This window comes from Dipodomys spectabilis, unplaced genomic scaffold, assembly GCF_019054845.1.
Source record: "Dipodomys spectabilis isolate Male_0828 unplaced genomic scaffold, ASM1905484v1 ptg000273l, whole genome shotgun sequence".
Classification (NCBI taxonomy): Eukaryota; Metazoa; Chordata; class Mammalia; order Rodentia; family Heteromyidae; genus Dipodomys; species Dipodomys spectabilis.
In genome coordinates, this window is record NW_024870950.1 from 5,242,495 (window position 1) to 5,263,170 (window position 20,676).

Genomic DNA, 20,676 nt, shown 5'->3' on the forward strand with positions numbered 1-20,676 from the left:
AAATGGTAAAGAGAATGATATTGTACCACTTGTAAAGAAATGGGAAGACCTGTTAAGTGAAGTAAGTCAGACCCAGAGAGACGAAGGATCTATATTTTTGCTCATATGTGGAAGCTAAGTATATACAAATGTATTAACTGAAATTTGGTAGATTCAAGGGAAAACTCAAATAGTATAATTCATTAGAAATGCAAAGTCAAAATTCAGTAAAATAAAACATCATGAAATGGGTACTCGAAAGGGGTGGGGTTGAGGTCAAGTGGAAAGGGTAAACAAATGAAGAGGAGAAGAGGGGAGAATACAGTCAAGAATTCAATATCTGTCCTACAAAATTAAGAATGAAGGAAGAGGTGGACAGGAGAGTGATGAATGAGAATGCTGAAAGGGGTGACACTGATCAAGACATATTCATAAACTGCTTTGTTAAATGGGAAGTCCTTTGTATAATAACTTAAAGATAACAAAAGAGAATAGTATCCATGTATAAAAACAGAGTTTTGTTTTAACAACTCTTCTTGGGCCTCAGTAGGAATAAAAACATCTGACATATAAATTAACATATAGATTTGCCATGCAGTGGACTTCATGAAGCTGCAGAATAGAGAAGCAGTAATACTCCATTCAACCAAGTTTATTAAGTGCCCAGGCACCAGCTACTCTGCAAGGTTTAGAAACACAACTGATTATAGAACAGATATGGATGTGGTACTTTTCCCCTTACCTGGCAGTGAACAAATGAACAATGCATATGCATGCAAGATACATATATAAGCAAAGGTAAAGATAAAATAGGCAGGAAGGCTCCACAACATGGCCTGTTTACCCACAGTTCTCTCTGCAACTACCAAATTCCAAACCGTACAAAGCAACCCAGCTGGTATCTCATGGATGCAAATATATGTCCAAACCAAAGCTCCTGACTAAAATGTATACATTAAGATGCCCTATTGAGGGGCAAAAATGAGGACTGAGATTGAACTCTCAATCTTTCCACCCCTACCCCATTCCTCTAGTCTCAGTACTAGCTAGCATCTATATGTTTCTGGTAGACTGGATTTAAAAGCCTAGGAATAAGGCATTCCAGATTGCTTTGCATCTCAATTTCTTAGCAAACATTTAGGATCTACTTCAAAAGACATCCACTGTGTGACCATTCTTGTCACATCTATCTCTGTCACACTGGTTTAGGCATCACAATCTTCCCTGAGCTAACAGGACTCTCTCTCCATTCACCCAAAGGCTGTTTCCACCCAAGAATCAGACAGATCCAATTTTATATAAGTCAGCTTAGGTTGTGCTTCTGTTAGTCCCACAGGCTAAAAGAAGCAGAATGATGGCGAAGGCTCCATGGCCCCGCCATGGAGACCCTGTCCCTTCTCTAGCCACAACTCCCTCTGCCCTCATTGCTCATCTTTGCTGCTGCAGATCCTTCCTTCAGAGCTTTTACACAGAATGCTCCCGCCATCCAAAACTTGCTTCCCTTTACTTCCTCACAGCCGCCTCTCTCTCATCTTCAGGACTGGAACAACTGTCCTTCTCCAAAGCCTCTCCTGACTGCTTTATTATTTTTATTTTTATTTGAAAAATGCTAAAAATAGAAGGGTTATGGTTACATAAGTCAGGCAGAGAGTACATTTCCTTTTGGACAATGTTACCCTTCCCTCACTCTCCCAGTTTTCCCCTTGTATTCCACCCACAAGTTGTATAGTTCATTTTCAACATAGTGTCTAGTGAGTATAATTGTTGAATTTGTTTACACTTTGTCCCTCCATTTCTGTGCTTCCTCTTACAAACAAGACAAAAAGAAAAGAAAACAAAAACTGCTCTATTTTAAACTCAATTTCTCCTCCCCTCCCATAGCTCCCTAGCTTTTTATCCCATTTGGGTTTGTCCCAATTCCATATTCTACCTATTGCATTTGTTATGTTTCTCCATAATAACTTCCTGTTCAACAGGGCCTCTGTCCATCTTGACTTCTGTATAGTCAGTGTTACAATAAGGCCTATATTTAGCCAAAGTTCAATAAGTATTGGATGAATGAACAGAGACAATATTTCAGGACAGACTTGAGTGAGTATGAAATAAAGTCTTGTGGGTGGACGGCTGTCTGGGGGAAGTGTGACTCAGACCCCAGGGCTGGAGGGAAGCATGTGGTGGGAATAGCTAGATATTTGGCCAAGAGGTTGGGATGGGGCAGGCCACTGAGCATCTTGTACAAAACTTGAGTATGGCTGGAAAAAAGAAAGTGATACAGAAAGCTGATGAGGATACAACCCAATTTATGTTTTAGAAAAAGCACTAGCTGCTATGCAGACAACAGTGTAAGAAGACTACAGTGGGAAAAGGAAGGCAAGTTGGGAGGCCACTGCAGTAACCCTAGCGAGAGATGATCCTGACCTGGACTAGTCAGCTAACATGCTTACTTAGCCTAGTGTTTGATGAGTAGGAAACAGCACTCAATTTTAGCTGTGACTGTTAAATTTTTATATCATGTAAGGCATATGAGAAAAACTCAGAAATATGCTTACTCTTTAGTACAAGGACTAATAATGCTGATCCTGAAAATGATCATGATAATAGGACAAGGTAAGTACAGACAGCGATAGGGCTTTAAAGAAAATAAAACATGGGCAGGCAATAATATGGGCAAGGGGCTGCATTAGGTTTCATGCCAAGGAGGCCTCTCTGAGTAAATGACCTCTGGATGGAGACCTGAACAGCCTAAGGAGCCAGCTAGGAGAGATCCAGGAACACAGTGTCCCTTGGCAAGGGGAATTGTGAACATAAAAATCCTAAGGTAGGAGTAATAAAAATCAATGAACAGTACTTGTGAAATTTATTAAAGCTGAGTTGTTGGACTCTTCACTTTGCAATTGATTCTGGTTTCCAGATGGCAATGCCAGGCTTAGAAATTATGATATCCAGACAGAAGGAAGTATAAATGACACTACAATATTTGATCTGTGGAAACCCTGTAGAATTCAACAACACAACAGCCTGGTCTGATTAGAATTAAATCCTAAAGAGATAAGTGCTATTTTCATTTTCCTTAGGAGAGCAAACCCAGCCAGCAAAGGCTTTGTTGGGAATTATAAACTGGGGAACAGCTGGCACATGTGGAAATTTAACATTGAGGCTTTCAGAGGGGGAAACAAAGATGCTGCTCAGCCTCATATTAGTGGCCATCTTGAGTGGTTGGTCTTTCTTTTCCTTATTTTGTTCTACATTCGTGTTTCCTCTGCCTTGTTTCACAGGGAAATTAAGACAGAGGAAAATGGTCCAGGAAGCTGATTGAAATATCAATCAGGCTATTTCCAATCTTTTCAAGTTCCCAAATGAAAAGGTGAGCAATTGAGTCTGAATTACATATTTTTCATAATCAATTTATACTGATAAAAGAATAAAGACCTATGACCTTCTTTAAACATATTGTTTAAAACATACTTTGAAGTTACATGTTTAATATGATTATATGAGATGATGTAACATGCCATTATATATTGCACTACTGGCTTAGAATTAATTCAGATGTGATAACTCGGGAGGCTGTCAGCCTGCAAGCTAAGCAATCACTTCAGCTGAGGTCTTTGCCTTGCTGTCCTGAGATTCATAGCAATCAGGTCACCGCTGAAAACCCAAATATTTATTCTATGCTCTTTCACTTCTAGGAGAGAGCCACAAATCACTCTATATCCTAAAATGCTGTCTGAATAATAATGCTCTTCAGTCTTCCCTCCAACTTTTTGGTCACTGCACCAAACTTTAAAAACCTTGCAGAGCTGGGTGCTGGTGGCTCAAGCCTATAATTCTAGCTACTCAAGAGCATGAGATTTGAAGACCGCAGTTCAAAGCCAGCCCATGCAGGAAAGTCAGGGAGACTCTTATCTCCAATTAAACACCAGAAAACTGGAAATGGTGCTGTGGCTCAAAGTGGTAGAGTGCTAGTCTTGAGCAAAACTAGCTCAGGGTCAGTGCCCAGTATTCAGGTTCAAGCCCCATGACCAAAAAACAACAACAACAAACAGCAGCAGCAAAAAAACCCTTGCAGAAGAATATGAAAATGGCACACAGGAATTCCTGCAACGTGAAGAATGAATCTTGATTTCATACTGGTCACATGTTAAGAGTGCAAACATGCCAATGGTTCTTTACTTCAAAGCAAAGAGATATGATGTCTGCTGTAGAAATATGGATTAAACCATCACACATGGCCTTTCTGCCTTTCTCCTCTATTGTGATGAGAGGATAGCAACAGAGCAAACTAGGTCTGCTTAGGAGTCAATGTGTCTCCTATCTAGTGTCCCTGGAAGTGTTATGAACTCTTTTATCCACATTGAACCCATTCACTCTGCCCCTCCCTACGTGCTAAATATCAATCCTCCACAATTCTCTAGAATAACCAATGTTTCTTCTTACTGAACATACTTCAGCTTATACTTAAATAGTCTCACTGTATACTTAAATAGTCTCACTTATACTTAAATAGTCTCACGGTAACTATTAACAAACAAAACAAAACCCCTACATCCACCTTCAGCTATTTCCCCATTTCCCAATTATGTTTTATAGCAAAACTCCATTTTGCTAGCTCCCCACTTTCCATCCTCTCTTTAATTCTACCAGTCAGGCTTCTGTATCCAATATTCCAGAAAAATCTCCATACTAAGGCCACTCATGGCTTTGCCAACTCCAATGGTCAATTTCACATCCTCATTTTATTCTTGATTTGCCACAGCTAGACCCGCAAACCCAGTGTTTTTTATCTCAATAAATGATACCACCATTTTTGCCAGTTGCTGACCAAAATTATGAGTCAAACTAGACTTTCTCTTACATCCTTCATCTGATTCCACCGGCAAATCCCCATAACCTTATAGTGAGAAATCCTAACTCCTCCCTCACTATCACTTCATTAGTTCAAACTATCCTCAGCTTTTCCTGAACTCCTTGCCCCAGAGGCATTGTCGGGATTCAATTCAGCAACATGCAACAGGAAAAACAAGAAAATAATTACAGATGCTGTGTTGTAAAATTGAAACTCATTAGGAAGGGAAAAGGCAAAGGATCAAGCACTCAAGCTGTGTCCGGTATGAACTGTACCTTGGGAGAAAAAAGTTGGTGAGAGAGTTTTGTTGTGATTATTTTAGGAAAAATTCCAACCAGTTACTGGTAATGACAAAATGAGGAACTTAAATGTCAATAATCTAGCCAATGATTCTTATTGGATCATTATTAAAACAAAGCATTACCATCACTGGGATTCCTGCTATGATGTGATAACCAGTACCATACCACTGGGACATTCCTGCCAAAAATAAATACATGAGCATAAATCTAATCAAGGCTCTCTAACTATACATTTATATGCAAGTGGTGAAAAAAAAACATTCTAGATAATCTGATAGGGATCAACGAAGGAAACTTGCTTGCATCTAATTTAACCAAACTAACCTTAAAAAAAAACACAAAAGATCCAATTGTGAAGACCTGAATTCTGACTTGATATTTGGTGGTATTAAAAGGATGCAGGAATTTTCAGGTGTCCTAATGGTACTACTGTTATGTTAGCTTTTTCAAAGGGCTATAATTCTTAAGTGACAAAAAATTACAATTGAATAAGATGATGTATAGATTTAAGACTCGTTAGAGCAAGGGAGAGAAGCTAAATTTATCGTGCACTGATAAATCTGAAAATCTGGGTGATGCTAATTTACTTTACTATCAATGTTTCCTGAGTGTGAAAGCTTCCATCATCATCATCTTCAGCAGCAGCAACAGCAGCATAATTTTAAAATATTTTATGGTGCAGGCGCCAGTAGCTCAAGCCTGAAATCCTAGCTATTCAGGAGGCTAAGATCTGAGGATCATGGTTCCAAGCCAGCCTGGGCAGGAAAGTGAGGCTCTTATCTCCAATTAACCACCAGAAAACCAGAAGTGGTACTGTGGCTCAAAATGATAGAGTGCTAGCCTTGAGCTGAAGAGCTCAGGGACAGTGCCCAGGCCCAGAGTTCAAGCTCCATGACCAACAACAACAAAAAATTTATGGCAACTTCTTATCATACTGGACATGACTTCTCAGATCTTCTATGAACTTACCACCCTCTGCAGCCTCAACCCCTGCTACCAGCTTCCTCTGCTCTAGCCCCACTAGTCTTCTTGCATTACCTTGGGCCTGCTGCCAAATGGGCTTCTGTCACAGGGCTTTTGCACTTACTGTTCCCTCTCCCAGAAAGCTCTCCTCCCAGATATTTGCTTGCCTTTTTAGTTTTCTACCCCAATGTCACCTTAACAGAGAACTCTTCCCTTACCCTCCTATTGAAGGAAATGAGGCTCCATCACTATTGATAGTCTGTGGAGTCAGTAACTGACATTAAGTTATATGTTGGTTTGTTTGTCTATCCACTATAGGTGTAGAGCTCTCGACAATATTCACCATTGGATTCTACCTCAAAGTACTGAGCCCCAGAGAATGGAATCATCACTCAAAGAATTAGATCCTAGCTCAAAGACCATACACAATGAAAGGTCCCTACTTATTTGAAATGTTTTTATTTGGGCACTAACCTACCAAGAGTTCTTCATAAAGAGAATTCATAAGCTCTTCATTAGCCTGATTATAAAGTGATATTTGCTGGGCACTGGTGGCTCATGCCTGTAATCTTAGCTACTTAGGAGGCTGAGAGCTGAGGATCACAATTCAAAGCCAGCCCAGGAGGAAAGACTGTGAGACTCTTATCTCCAATTAACCACCAGAAAACCAGAAGTGGCGCTATGGCTAAAGTGGTAGAGTGCTAGCCTTGAGCTGAAGAGCTGAGGGACAGCCCCCAGGCCAAGGTTCAAGCCCCATGACCAACAATAAATAAGTAAATAAATAAATAAAGTGATATTTATCAGTGTAAAAATTAGTGATTCAACTTGCTGAAGATAGGAAAGAAACATGCCTCTTCAAGAATTCTTAGACATCTTTTTGCTGGTATAAGTAACAAGTTAAAGTGTGTGTGTGTGTGTGTGTGTGTGTGTGTGTGTGTGTGTGTGTGTGTGTGTGTGTGTGTGTGTGTGTGTGGTGTCCTTCTAGCTCAGCCTCTTGAATAGCTAGGATTATAGGCCTATCCCACCATATTCAGCTTTTTTGTTTCTATGGATTTCTTTGTTCCAGCTGTTTTTGAACTATGACCTTCAGATCTCAGCTTCCTGATTAGCTAGGATTATAGCCCAGCTGGTTTTGAGATAAGGTCTTGCTGACTTTTGCCAAGAATAGTTTCAAACTGTGATTTTTCCCTCTCTACCTCCCAAGAAAGTTAAACGTTGAAACATTCAGAGCACAAAAGCTATCTGAGCCCTTTTCTCTGTTTCTGCTTTTATCCTCTGCAGGCCATGCTCAAGTTGAAGAAACTTCTTTTATGTTTTCTTCAGATTAATTTTTACCTACTCACCTCATTCAATGTTTACTGCTTATTTCTATGTGTTGGGCACTGTGCAAGACATTAGGGCTTCAGGGGGGACTTGGACAGAACTGGGAAGGACTAATTCCAGTTAGGAAGAATCTAAAATACTTACCATTAAACAAAAGTAATGGACAGTAGAGGATTTTATAGCATCTACACTATCATTTTAAATACCGGTGATATATTTTATTATGATACACCTAGTGCACATGAGATATGTTAACATACCATACTTCTTGGGACACAGTTTAAAATTTTCATAGTAATGTATCAGGAAAATCATCAACAGCAAATGAAATATTTCCTCAAAAGATAATGCATCACTACCTACTGTCTTCAAACACTGCAGCCATTTCCATGGCAACACTAGCATAAACAGATGCTTTCTTTCATCCAAGGAATGACTCTGCTTTCTTTTTTTCTCCTCTTTTGTCTGTTTTTTTTCCTTTTTTCTGCCTTGCTTTCTGACAAAGCATCATATTCTTCATAATCATTTGAATGCCAAATGTTCAGATTTCAGAGGTCAAGAAAAATGTCAGGCTCCAAAAGTTTAGTGTTATTTGGTGATAACATTGGCTATTATATTTTCATAGTGCATGATATATAAACTAGAATTAGTAGATTAATAACATATCCAATGGCTAAAAATAAGTCTGTATGAGGAGAGATAAGGAAAGCCAAAGTGAATTTTCTGCACCTGCTAACTGGCCATTTGGCATGCTTTACATCCCATCCCCAGGAAGCCAGATCAAAAGATGAGAGGGAAAAATATAAATTGCATTATCATCTTCCACATGCTAATATACACGGGGTACTGAAAATCCAGCTGAAAAGGGGACTGCCTTATTAACGGTGGCATGCTGCAATTTACATATCTCATCCTCCAGATGTGCACAGGGTAAATGAGAATGGGGAAGGCTCGGATCAGCAGGGAATAATGAGGAAGCGTGCACACACACACACACACACACACACACACACACTTTGGCTATCAATTTGGCCAATTGTGAAACAGTGATACTCAGAGAAATGATTGACTTCTTCCTAAAATAAATCTGGCTTGAGTTTCTCCTCAGCTGCATTCTGGAGGTAGGGCAGACACAGAAGATACTAAAGATCCATCATTCTGAGCCAGGCAGCTGAAGGGGAAACCAACTCTGTTTAGGAAAATGAGTTCTATAATCTATACTACACTTTATAGTCCAAGTCCAACAAAAGTGGGGTTTTGTTTGTTTGTCTCACTCTGTAGGCTAGCTTGGCCTGGAACTCATGGTCCTCCTGCCTTGACTCCTTGATTGTTGGGATTACAGGCATGTCGTACTATACCTGCACAACCAAAATTGGATAATAGATTTCTTATAGGTAACTATTAATTCATTATGTCTCCTCATATACACATGTTGCCTGTCATAACTTTCAAATAGAAACTTTCAAAGAAACAATAATGTAATAACATTGGACTTAGTTAACTTTTTTAATTAGAGGTTTACCCAAAGACATGCATCACTGAATAAACGGAATGGAAAGAGGGAGCTGGAATAAGATAAGTAACCACAAAATATAGCCCAGTATATTAATCCTTAATGGCAATATTAGCATTTCATAGCTATAAAGTAAACACCAATCTGTAAACACAATACTTTTCAACTACTATTTGCTGGGTTGATAGATAGTCTAAGCAATAATAAAATCTATCTTTTTTCTTTTAGCTTTTGGTTATAGAAATTTTAGAATGGACACAAAACAGAATAATACAACAAACCCCAGTGTACCCATCACTCAATTCAACATTATTAACCTTTGGGTATTCTGGTTTCATCTACCTCCACCCACTCCTCTCTTAGTTATTATACAGTTCTTAAGGTAAAATTTGCATATATATTGGAAAGCACAGATATTAAATGCATAACTTTGACAAATGAAGTCACCATGTAATTTACATGTCTATTACAATATTGAACATTCCCCCTCTTCAGAAAGCCCATGTGTCCCTTTCTCAGTGAACGGACCTGTGGGGAGAATACCATATAACCAAAGGAGGAGTGAAAGAAAGCCTGTGCTCAAATCCAGCACAATCAGGATTTCACGCCCCACTGAGGTTTAATCAGCATTCCACAGAAATGACGGGCTGGGAACCTGACACCCAAATTCAATCCACACACATTCTCTCTTCACAGCTCACATTTGAGAGAGTATATCTAGGGAAAAGGAAAAAGAATTCAACAACCTACCCTGCCCCCCCACCCCCACACACACTCCACATCTGGAGTAATTTGTCTTTTAATTTATTTCAATAATACCCCAAACAAAAATCACAGCTCCATAAATAGAAGGCAAGACATAAATAGGAACACTACACAGTGGTGAAATAATAATGGCAGAATGATTATAATGGAATTTTTAACCACTCATTACCATGAGCACATGCTTGGTTGACCAAATAAATTTCCTCTATACTGCTTTCCAGAAAAGCAGTAAAAAGCACATGAGCAGCAACACTAGAAATGACATTAATAGTTACTACTAAGTAGTGGTAGTAGAGAAGCAGGGTCTCAAAGAGGTTCTGTCTAACTCGCCTTGCTCTGTTGATTCCAGCTACAATGGCACCATATTATAAGCACTCACTACTAACATTACATACATGACTTTTTGTTATGCATACATAAGTCTGTTTTCTATTTTGGTCCTTCAGTTGTGCTGATAAAATGCCTTTCCTCCTCCCTAAGAGTCTCCACTTAGGCTCACAGGGAAGAAAACCTCACCAACAATTCTGCTCTTATGGAGAAGGCCCCAGAGGAAATGAGCATCGTCAGCCCAGTCCCACCTACCTGCTCCTTGTCTCCTAGAACCTAGGGTTTCTATGACCCAGGACAATTTGAGAACAGGTTCTATAGCCTATAGCTGCGGATGGTGCTGAGGAAAAAAATGGCCTCCTCTTTTTGAATGAATGTATGCAGCCAGAGGTAAGCATACCAAACAGATCTGGTTTTGGCTGGAGTTTTCCGGCTTACCTAAAGGTGGGACTGCAGGGAATATCTTCATTTACCAAAAATAAGTTACCTATTAGCCATTGGAGAGCAGAGGACCCCATCTATGGCACAGGTCCTGGTTACATTCTTTGCTATGAGTGAGGCTGATCCTGTGATCTATATTTGCATAGTGAGTACCTTTCCCAAACAGGTTAGATTCTGGGAGGAAAAATACAACTAACTAGGGTCCTACACTCCCAAGCAATTTTCTATATCCTTTGTTTCAGTTCACCTCATCCAGGCTACACCTTTTCATTTGTGGCATCCCTGGGGCCATGCGCTTCTGTATTAAGATGCTGGGTTTCAAGATGAGGGAGAGCATGTAGCAGGATTTGCCTTCCTTACAACATGGCTACTTACAGTTCATGGAAGCCCTTGGCACTGTTTGAAAGTCTTTGCTCATTCTCTATGGAATACCGTTCCTTCTTCTCACTATACTCAAGATTCCTTTCACCATCCTCACCACAACCAATATCATCCATGTCACCATTACCAACACTAACTCCACTGCTATGGGTTAGATGCAAGTTTTCCCCCAGGGTTTATATGAGAGAGTTTCGTCTTCAGTATGGTAATGGTGGGAGGTGATAGATCCTTAAGAGGAAGTGCCTAGCAGGAGGTCGCTACAGGCCCCTCTCTGAGTTCTGGCTGTTTTTTCTTTTTTGTCGGTGGTGGGGCCTGAACTCTGGGCCTGGGCACTGTCCCTCAGCTCTTCAGCTCAAGGCTAGCACTCTACCACTTGAGCCACAGCACTACTTTGGGCTTTTTCTGCCTATGTGGTGCTGAGGAATTGAGCCCAGAGCCTCATGCATGCAAGGCAAGCACTCTACCACTGAGCCACCTTCCCAGTCCCAGTTCTGGCTTCTTGACTCAATATTCCATTTCTAGTTTCCACATGTGCTACCTCTCATGATGCTGAAGCTATGCTGTTTGGAGTGTCAGCCTTCAAAACTGTAAGGTAAATAGATCTTTTTTCCCTTTATAATTACCATCCTCAGGTATTCCATTACAGTAACAATAAACAAATACAAATACCCTCAATGACAAAAATATCACTATACTAGGGCTGGGAAGGTGGCTCAGTGGTAGAGCACTTGCCTTGCATGCCTGAGGCCCTGGGTTCGATTCCCCAGCACCACATAAGCAAAAAGAAAAAAAAGCCAGAAGTGGCACTGTGGCTCAAGTGGTAGAGCGCTAGCCTTGAGCTGAAGAGCTGAGGCACAGCGCCCAGGCCCAGAGTTCAGGCCCCACGACCGGACCCAAAAAAAAAAAAATATCACTATACTACCAATATTAACACTCGCCAACACCAAACCCATTTATACCACAGTACCCACTAATAGCAATACTTCTGCTGCCAATACCATCATTAACACCAGTATGGATAACACTACCACCTTCTCCATAAATATTTAAAACTAAATTGCAAGCTTCTAATGTCACAGATTCAATCTCTTGCCAGTGCTGCTTATTACCTTGTTCTCCTCTGGAGTGAAGAGGATTCGAAATATGGATGGTACTCCAGGAGCTACTTTGTGGCCAATATCTTTGGGGCTGATAACTTTAAAGTAAGGTGAACTTTCCTCAACAATTTTAACCATCCTTGGAATCTGCGAAAAGAGCACATGATGACGAGCAATGTGTGTATGAAAGGTAGAAGAAAGAGTACTAGCCTCAGAGTTAAGCATAGTTCAAGATCAGTTACGTACTGGACAAGCAAACTTGATCATGTATGACCTCCAGTCTTCTAACTGTAAAGAGAGATGTCAGTGCCTACCTTTAGCCCTCAAGAAATTTCAATCCTATTTTTTATTAATGTTATTACTGCTCATTTTTATTATCACAAGTCTGTATTCACTTTACTATTTAAATGCGATTATCTTCAAAAACCAAACTGGATAATTAGCTAAGGCCTTACCCACAGGGTAGAATTAAACTGGATTATTTCTCAGTGTTTGACACTTACTGTGTTCTTTCTGTTGACCATCTACAGGACATGATACACCATTCCATCTTCCTGGTAGCCTTCTGGCTTCCTCAAGACTCCCATTTGTCAAAGGAAGAAAGCAGGCCAGCTCCACCAAGCAGTGGTGCTGGGAGGACTGTCCTATTCTGACTCCTCCCTGCCACATGTCCCAAGTGAACACCTCCAGGAAGCAGGAACTCATACCCCAAGCCAGTCTCAGCTAGGCTTCAAAGAATTTCATTCTTTTGAAGTCTTGCCTTCTGCTCTCTACATGCTCATGAGGTGTATGTATCTCTATATCAGGTTGTCTAATCTATTAAAAAAACAAAAAAAATAACCATCATATGGGGCATGATGTCACATACCTATAATCCCAGCTATGGGAAGTAAATGTAGGAGACTAACCCAAGGAAAAGTGAGAAACCTTATGTGAAAAATTAAAAACAATAAAAAGGTAATCATAAAGAGAATGGAAGCTCAAGCTTAAGCTTTCTGGGAGTATATTTAGTTAGAGTATAATAGACCATTAAAAACCAAATAAAGAATCAATAGCAAAACTAACAATAACAAAAAAATCATACCAGTTTAGCACTTAGGATGGATACAACAAGCGCTCAGTTAAATACATTCATTATCTCATTTAATATTTAAAAACACTCAATTGAAATGGCTGCCATCATCCCCATGGCGGCAATGCCCAAAGTCTCTAGCTAGAGACTGATGAGTCTGACTCTGGAGTCTACATGTTCAAAATTGTATGCCAAGTAGAATCATAATAGCTTGCAAAGATGGAGAATCTTTTCTCTGCCAAGGGATATTTAGACATTTGTTATACATTCAGGGGCCATAAAAATTCTTAATATAGGGCTGGGAAGGTGGCTCAGCGGTAGAGTGCTTGACTTGCAAGCATGAGACCCTGGGTTCGATTCCTCAGCACCACATAAACAGAAAAAGCTGGAAGTGGCGCTGTGGCTCCAGTGGTAGAGCGCTAGCCTTGAGCTGAAGAGCTAAGGGACAGCTCAGGCCCCATGATCGGCAAAAAAAAAAAAAAAAATTCTTAATATTGGCAGATAACCTATGACGACCGACCAGAAGCATATGTGCCTGTCCTATCAGGTACCAAATGAACCGCATTAGAGTGTTCATGTGTATATGAGAGACAAAGAAATAATGTCCAAACAAGTTGTGGATTTTTCATTCCATGACAGTGAGGAAGGAAATATAAAGGTGAAGGAGGCACCTTCTCTGTTCCCCAAGTCTCTCCACAGTCCTAGAACATGAATGAAGGACAGAAAGATTGAGGCTTATATCAGCCTAATAGTACGAGGTCTGTAGTATAATTACCTGGAGAACAAGCCTGTCTAGCCTGAAGAACTTTGTCAGCTTGTTGGTAGCTGAACTTCCACTGGCTGTGGACTCTCTTTGCATGGGGCCAGCACTTGGGCTGCATCTTTTGAGGAGGTATTCTGTTATCCATGAGAACCAAGTGCCTTTACACTTGACTTGCTCTCTCCAACCACTGATATTTATTTGTTTAGGGTCAAGAAGAAATGGCCAAAGGGTAATTTGGACTCTGTCTTTAATAGTCTCACAATACCTGAACAAGAATTATTTTAGGAGGGGTGGTGTGGGGGGGGGGGGGAGGGGGGAGATGGGAAGGGATGGGAAGGGAAAACAAAGGAGGAGGCAACAATGCTTGATAAGAAATGTACTCATTATCTTGCCCATGTAATTGTAACCCCTCTGTATAGTATTTTCACAATAAAAAAGAATTATTTTAAATAATTTGGAAAAGAGAAAATAATTCAAAGTAAGGAACTGGACTGGAGGGCATGCATGAAAAGTCCTAACATCTATGTGATATAGCCCTTGGGGGCTAGGGATATTACCCTGTACCTTGGACATTACCCCAAGTACCTTGGATTCTTTATCATTTCTTTGTTTACCCTTTTACTTTTTGTTCTATGAGCTCCTCTTGCTAACTATACTGCAGCAAATAGCTAAATATACCATTTTCTCTGGAGCCTGACTTTGTATTGATCTCTGAAAGGCATCACTGATTCCTTTAATGAGCTGTTGTACTCAATATGCCTCCAAGTCTTCCCATGTGCTTTGGATTCCAGCATAATCTTGATTTATTTTCCAGTAGCTCAATTTTGGGGGCCTCTAAGTATTCCTACCTGTATTTTAAGTATAGCATCTTTCAGTTGCCTTTCTCCCCATCTGATTACTCTTCAGGCATAATTATGCTTAATGTTGAACTTTTTGTTGTTGTTGTTGGTCATGGAGCTTGAACTCTGGGCTTGGGCACTGTCCTTGCGCTTTTCAGCTCAAGGCGAGCACTCTACCGCTTCAGCCACAGGGCCACTTCCGGTTTTCTAGTGGTTTATTGGAGCGGTTTTCTAGTGGTTTATTGGAGATAAGAGTCTCACGGACTTTCCTGCCTGAGCTGGCTTTGAAATGCGATCCTCAGATCTCAGCCTCCTGAGTAGCTAGGATTACAGGTGTGAGCCACTGACACCTGGCTAATGTTGAACTTTTTATTATTATCTTTAGTTATAATCAGATGCCAAGGAAACCTTCAGGCGTTTAATATATTTCCTTATAATAAACCCTAATCCACCACTGAAGAAAAAAACATAAGCTAAGGACTAATCATCAGTGGCAATCACAAAGAGACAAGGTATAGACACTGAGAGAAGACTTCCAGAACTATAGCTATCTGTAGACAAATTTGAAGGTTATATCACATAGAAGGAAGAGGTTAAAAAAGGGGAGAAAGAGCTTCACAGGTTGTAGAAAAGAAGTTACCTAGAAGTATAATTCACAGGACATAAATGTTAGTGCCCAATATTTATAATTCATAGTAGTGGATTATTCCTTGAACTTGGAAACTGATGTCATAGTACACTACATTAACATAATAATTGTTCTGTCTTAAAAGAAAACATTGCTGGACTGGTCAGATATGAGAACTTCCTGCCCTTCATCAAATCAAACCTTCATTCACCAACAAGATATTATATTTGTTGAGAGTTCACTATTTGTTAGGCAGTGCACTGGGTCTAACATATAACAACAGAAAACATACAGCTGAGTGCCCATAGCACACCCCCACAATCCAAGCTCCTTGGGAGGCTGGGTTAGAAAGCGCTCAATTCAAGGTCAGCCCAGGTGGAAAAGTTTGCAATACCATTTTTATTTTTTTATTTTTTTTAAAGCATTTTATTTTTATTTATTTATTTTTTTGTCGGTTGTGGGGCTTGAACTCGGGGCTTGGGTGCTGTCCCTCAGCTCTTCAGCTCAAGGCAAGCACTCTACCACTTGAGCTACAGCGCCACTTCCTGCAATACCATTTTTAATGAAGAGCTGGATGCTATGAAAGCAATTATAAGCTACACAGGGAACCTAACAGGGATGAATTATACTGAGATACATACAGCAAAAAACAACCAGCAAAAATCAGGGCTGGAGACATGACTCAGTGGTAAGACCTAGTAAATGCCTAGTAAACATGAAGACACAAGCTCAACGCATAGCCCCACCAAAAAAGAAAAACGAAACAGATACAACCTGTCTTCACTAGTATAAGTCTAAATTTTCACTCTATTTTCCTAAGTCTATCAATCAAAGAACATATCTAAGATCCTAACCCTTCTCATATATCCTGAGAAAGTTCATCTACTCTAGAGAACATACTCACCTTGTCGTTGTTCCTCAAAACCAATGGAACTTCATAGACTTCGCAGGGAGCATAGTTCTGAAATATAATTTCTGATGGAAAGGGCTGGAATAATGCCTGATCCAAGTCAATTCCTGAAAACTGCAGTTGAAAGAAGAAATTATTCATTTAAAGCACAAAGTGGCAAAAAATAATACAGGAAAATAAGAAAATAGTACATACCACCCTAAATATTAAAGCCAAGAATCAGGGAAACACTCAAAAGCAGTAACAACTATAAAATTAATAAGTATGATTAGTGAGATTATTGTCATTAACTTCTTCAATATAAAGAAAGAAGAAATTTTGGTTTAAAAATAAAATAGGCTGGTATGACCATAACCCTAGACTTCCTTTTGTAGTAGTGGTAAATGAGGTCAATTAAACTAACACCCTTACAGAATAATTAGAAAAGCTGTATCAACAAAGAGCTGATTGGAGGCACTTAAGAGTTAACAAGATAATCAACAATCACTGGTCAAATTCCAGAAGAAAATAGGAGGAAAAAGAATAGTACAAATAGAGACAACTGGGCTATGTTTCCCTTCAATGCATTGTAGGTGGCTGCTGAGCTCTTGGAATTCCATGGCTTGTCAATGGTAGGGAGCCTAATGGATTTGATCCTTATTGGCTCCAAAGAGGTGACGGGCCATGGGTTGGACTATCTCTCAGTCCTTGAGTATGAACCGAGTGGATGATTCTAGATTGCTGGTGCTTATAGAAGTCTGGCAGGAGCTTCTTTCTTTCTGGAAGATCTTATTTCTTATTAATGCCTTAAATTATAGGTTCCATATTTTTGCACAAGTTATGACCCAATCCCTACCAGACAGACCACTGGGGATTAGTTTTCTGTGAAAGGGTTCCTTCACTGTTCCAGAGAGTTGTCTCGCACATGGAGAATGAGTCCTTGTGCTACTTTGCTATATTACTGCCTTGATATTCTAATGTAAACCATACTTCTAGGCTCCTAAAATGTAGGGGTATATTTTACATTATAATATAGAACATTTAAATCATTATTTTTTTACACACAAAAAGGATAAATTTGTTTTCGGAAATAAGCCACAAATAGACAACAAGCACCTACTTGGATAAACAGGTCCACTTTTTTTCCCTTCCTAGCAGAAAACTCAGGTAAGAAACACTTAATTGCTTATCCTAAGGAGATGACTTGATTAGTCTTGGCAAATGTTAATTTCTGACATTATTCTTACCCTTGAACTGTGGTATCCAGAAGTAGCTTAAAAAGAAATGTGACTAATTAGAAGTGATTTTTCAGGGGCTGGGAAGGTGGTTCAGTGGTAGAGTGCTTGCCTTGCATGCATGAGACCCTGGGTTCGATTCTTCAGCACCAGATAAGCAGGAAAAAAAAGCCAGAAGTGGCACAAGTGGTAGAGTGCTAGCCTTGAGCTGAAGAGCTGAGGGACAGTGCTCAGGCCCAGTGTTCACCCCATGACCGAACAAAAAAATAAGTAAATTAAAAAAAGTGATTTTTCTATGTTTTTGCACTCAATTTTAATTGTCACCATACTCAATTCCAGAGATCAAGATCAACAGAGAGAAAAAGAGAGAGAGGCAAACCCAGGGAAATAGTTGCTATTCTACAAACAACAGCTTTTATTTACTTATGATGGTGCCAGGATGTTCACGTTACATGTTCAGCCCTACCTACCTTCTGATGTGTTGTTTCTCCCATGTCTAAGAGTTCAATGACCCGTGGCCGACACATACAATGTGTATTTGCCAATTTCTCTTCTGTAGTGAGGGACATTTCCTTCAGGAACTCCGAGGGTGTCAGCTAGAATTCAAACCATAAGAGCCAAAGCTTCAAACACTGAAAAAAATGTTTCCATAAGTACCAGCAATGAATAATTTGTGTCTGCAGCTTTCAGGATAATTCTGGAATGCCGTTAAGTTCCATTATAAAATATTTAAAATAACTAAATTATCCAAGAGAAGTCCCTATACACTTTTGTGGTCTTTGAACAGTAATTTAAAATGACAGGTAGTGTCCTTCCCTTATAATTTTGAAGGAATCACACAAAGGATCTCTAGAGGAAAAAAAAGTCAGGAAACTACATGGGCAGATGTCCAAAGAGCTTAACATTTATGCTCACAAGAAGCATCTGAGCATAAAACTCTTTAACTTTGTAAAAATCACATTTAGGCTTTGGAGCTAAGGAGTCTGAGATATTCCTGTTTCTCAATTGAAGATACAATGTGCAAAGCTTTGGGGTGTTTGTCACATTATAATAGAAAAATCATTTTGTTTTTATGTATGTGTGCTGGGCTTGAACACAAGATCCTACAATCTTGCTTATGTCTGATGAGCAGCCTCCAGGCTGGTTTTTACTGGTTGATTGGAGATAAGAGTCTCCAAGACTACAAGACACTATGTTGAAAATGAATTTTACAGCTTTGGGGGCGGGGTGTCGGGAAGAAGTTGGGGAAGTAGGAAGGGAAGGTAAAGGAAAAACAAAGGAGGGAGTAACAATGCTCGATAGGAAGTATACTCATTACCTTACTCATGTAACTGTAACAGTATATTTACAATAAAAAAATACAAAAAAAAATCTCTAAGACTTTTCTGTTCAGGTTGTCTTCAAACTTCAATCCTCAGCTCTCAACCTCCTGAATAGTTAGGATTACAAGCATTGGTACTTGTCTTTCACAGAAAAATCTTATAAAATGCAAGGATCTTGGAAGTATGATTGCACTATTTAGAAATGAGTCTGAGCTTGTTAGAAACCCAAGAGGATATTTAGATTATGTTTAGAATGAGCTTTAAGATCCAGCAGTCGGTCACAACTTAAATCCAAATAAGAACACAAAAATGCTTTAACTTCTCCAGTGTTGTAAGTAAATAGCATATATCCCATCATTTACACAAATCAACTCATCAAGGGATTAGTTGGCCAGAACCCATTGCTATCATTTGTAGTGTTCTAGAAGATCTACAATGCCGCCCTAGGCCTACTTTACATGCCAGGAGTCTATGATTGTTGACAGCAACATGGTGCTTAAGTGTATGCTGAGACTTATAAAAACATTCAGGGGTACATAATTTAGTTGATTTATTTTAGTCTTTGGTTAAAGTCAAAGTTCTTCAAGAATCCTTATTTTCCTACAAAGTTGACATCTGTGATTGAATCTATTCAAATGAAGACACATTACTAATAGAGCTTTCAGCCTGATTTTTAAAGTTCTTGTTTATTAGAACACAGATTAGAATAATAGAGTGTTAAAAGGTATCAGCAATATTGCGGTTTAAGTTAAAATAATAAAATATTAAAAGCAAAAACTCAGGAGTTTTTATAAGGTGTACCAATAGCCACAACAGAAAATAATTGATTTTATTTTTTAGTGGGAATGCAACTTGAGATTCATTTTTAAAATGTAACAAATACTATTAACAGCATGAGTTTCTATGAATATTTTCTATACTATGTGGCTAAGAATTTGGTTCTCAAAAAGCCATTATGAATCATTAGGTTATAAATATTTTAATTTTAAAAAGAATACTTATTTTTTAGATATCATTTAGTTATTTTAATGCTCTGTGTTATACAAATGTGTAAACAAAAATAACTTGCCAACATACAGGTAATATATTATTAGGTTAAATATTATACAATTCTGATATTTATTTTTGAATTATACAATGACAGGTCACCCAGTTCTACTCAGTTATTTAGAATTCTATGATTTGAGTGTGACCCCCAAAACTCATGTGTTAGAATCTTATCATATGGTACCCTTATGATTTAACACTTCTCTTGGGAGTTTGAATCCCTTTACTTCTCTTGCTCTTCTGTTGTCCTGCCATATGAGTATGTAGCATGAGACCCGTACTAAATGCAGCTACCCACTCTAAGATTTTCCGGGCTCCAGCCAAAGTCAACCTTGTTTATAAATCATTCAATTTCTGGTCTTCTATTATAGTCAGACTCAGACTTTGAAAAGCACTTATTCTCTCCTGCCTACTAATAACTAAATTGACACTAATCATTCAGGAATTGTCTGTCTGATATTCTGAAATTTTCAAGTATCAACAATGGTCATTGTCCTGAAGAGAAAGACAGCATCCGAGTATTTTGCATAGAAATTCCATGATACATTACCATGCGGTTCACTTCTTCTTCTGTAACCACTTTCGGACTCATGGGTGGCAAAACTTTGCTGTGGAATCCTTGGAGCATTTTGATTAACCCCATCTGAACAGCCCCCAGGGACTCCTCAAGTCTTTTACTTGCCATTTTTTGTTATTGTCTTCTCTCACCTAAGAGTGAAAAAAGAAAAAATTTAGAACAAATGCAATCAATTTCTAGATACAAGTTATGATTTCTCAAAGCTTTCTCAAATATGGGAAGGTTTAGAAAATCCGATCTTCAAAAACAGATCCAATGCTTGAAACATATACCTTAACTAAAAGTTTTTATTCATCGAGTTACATTCATCCTTATCTCCCCAAATATAAGCCAACTAAGGGGATCTAGATTCTGCTTAAGAAGACAC

General features: G+C 39.1%; 1 protein-coding gene across 2 annotated transcripts in view; it reads right to left on the reverse strand.

The window, feature by feature from the left end:
- Hydin (HYDIN axonemal central pair apparatus protein) overlaps positions 1 to 20,432 on the reverse strand; it is a 236,973-nt gene extending 216,541 nt beyond the window's left edge. Inside the window, exons 1-4 of one of the 2 annotated variants that reach the window (XM_042700777.1) lie at positions 20,283 to 20,432; positions 17,834 to 17,959; positions 16,144 to 16,263; positions 11,950 to 12,084 (exon numbers count right to left, since the gene is read on the reverse strand). In XM_042700777.1, the coding sequence (XP_042556711.1) occupies positions 11,950 to 12,084; positions 16,144 to 16,263; positions 17,834 to 17,959; positions 20,283 to 20,417 (516 nt within the window). In that variant the 5' untranslated portion in view covers positions 20,418 to 20,432. The remainder of the gene's footprint in view (positions 1 to 11,949; positions 12,085 to 16,143; positions 16,264 to 17,833; positions 17,960 to 20,282) is intronic. The other variant, XM_042700776.1, reaches the window with a different exon arrangement.
- Between the last annotated feature and the right edge of the window lie 244 nt (positions 20,433 to 20,676).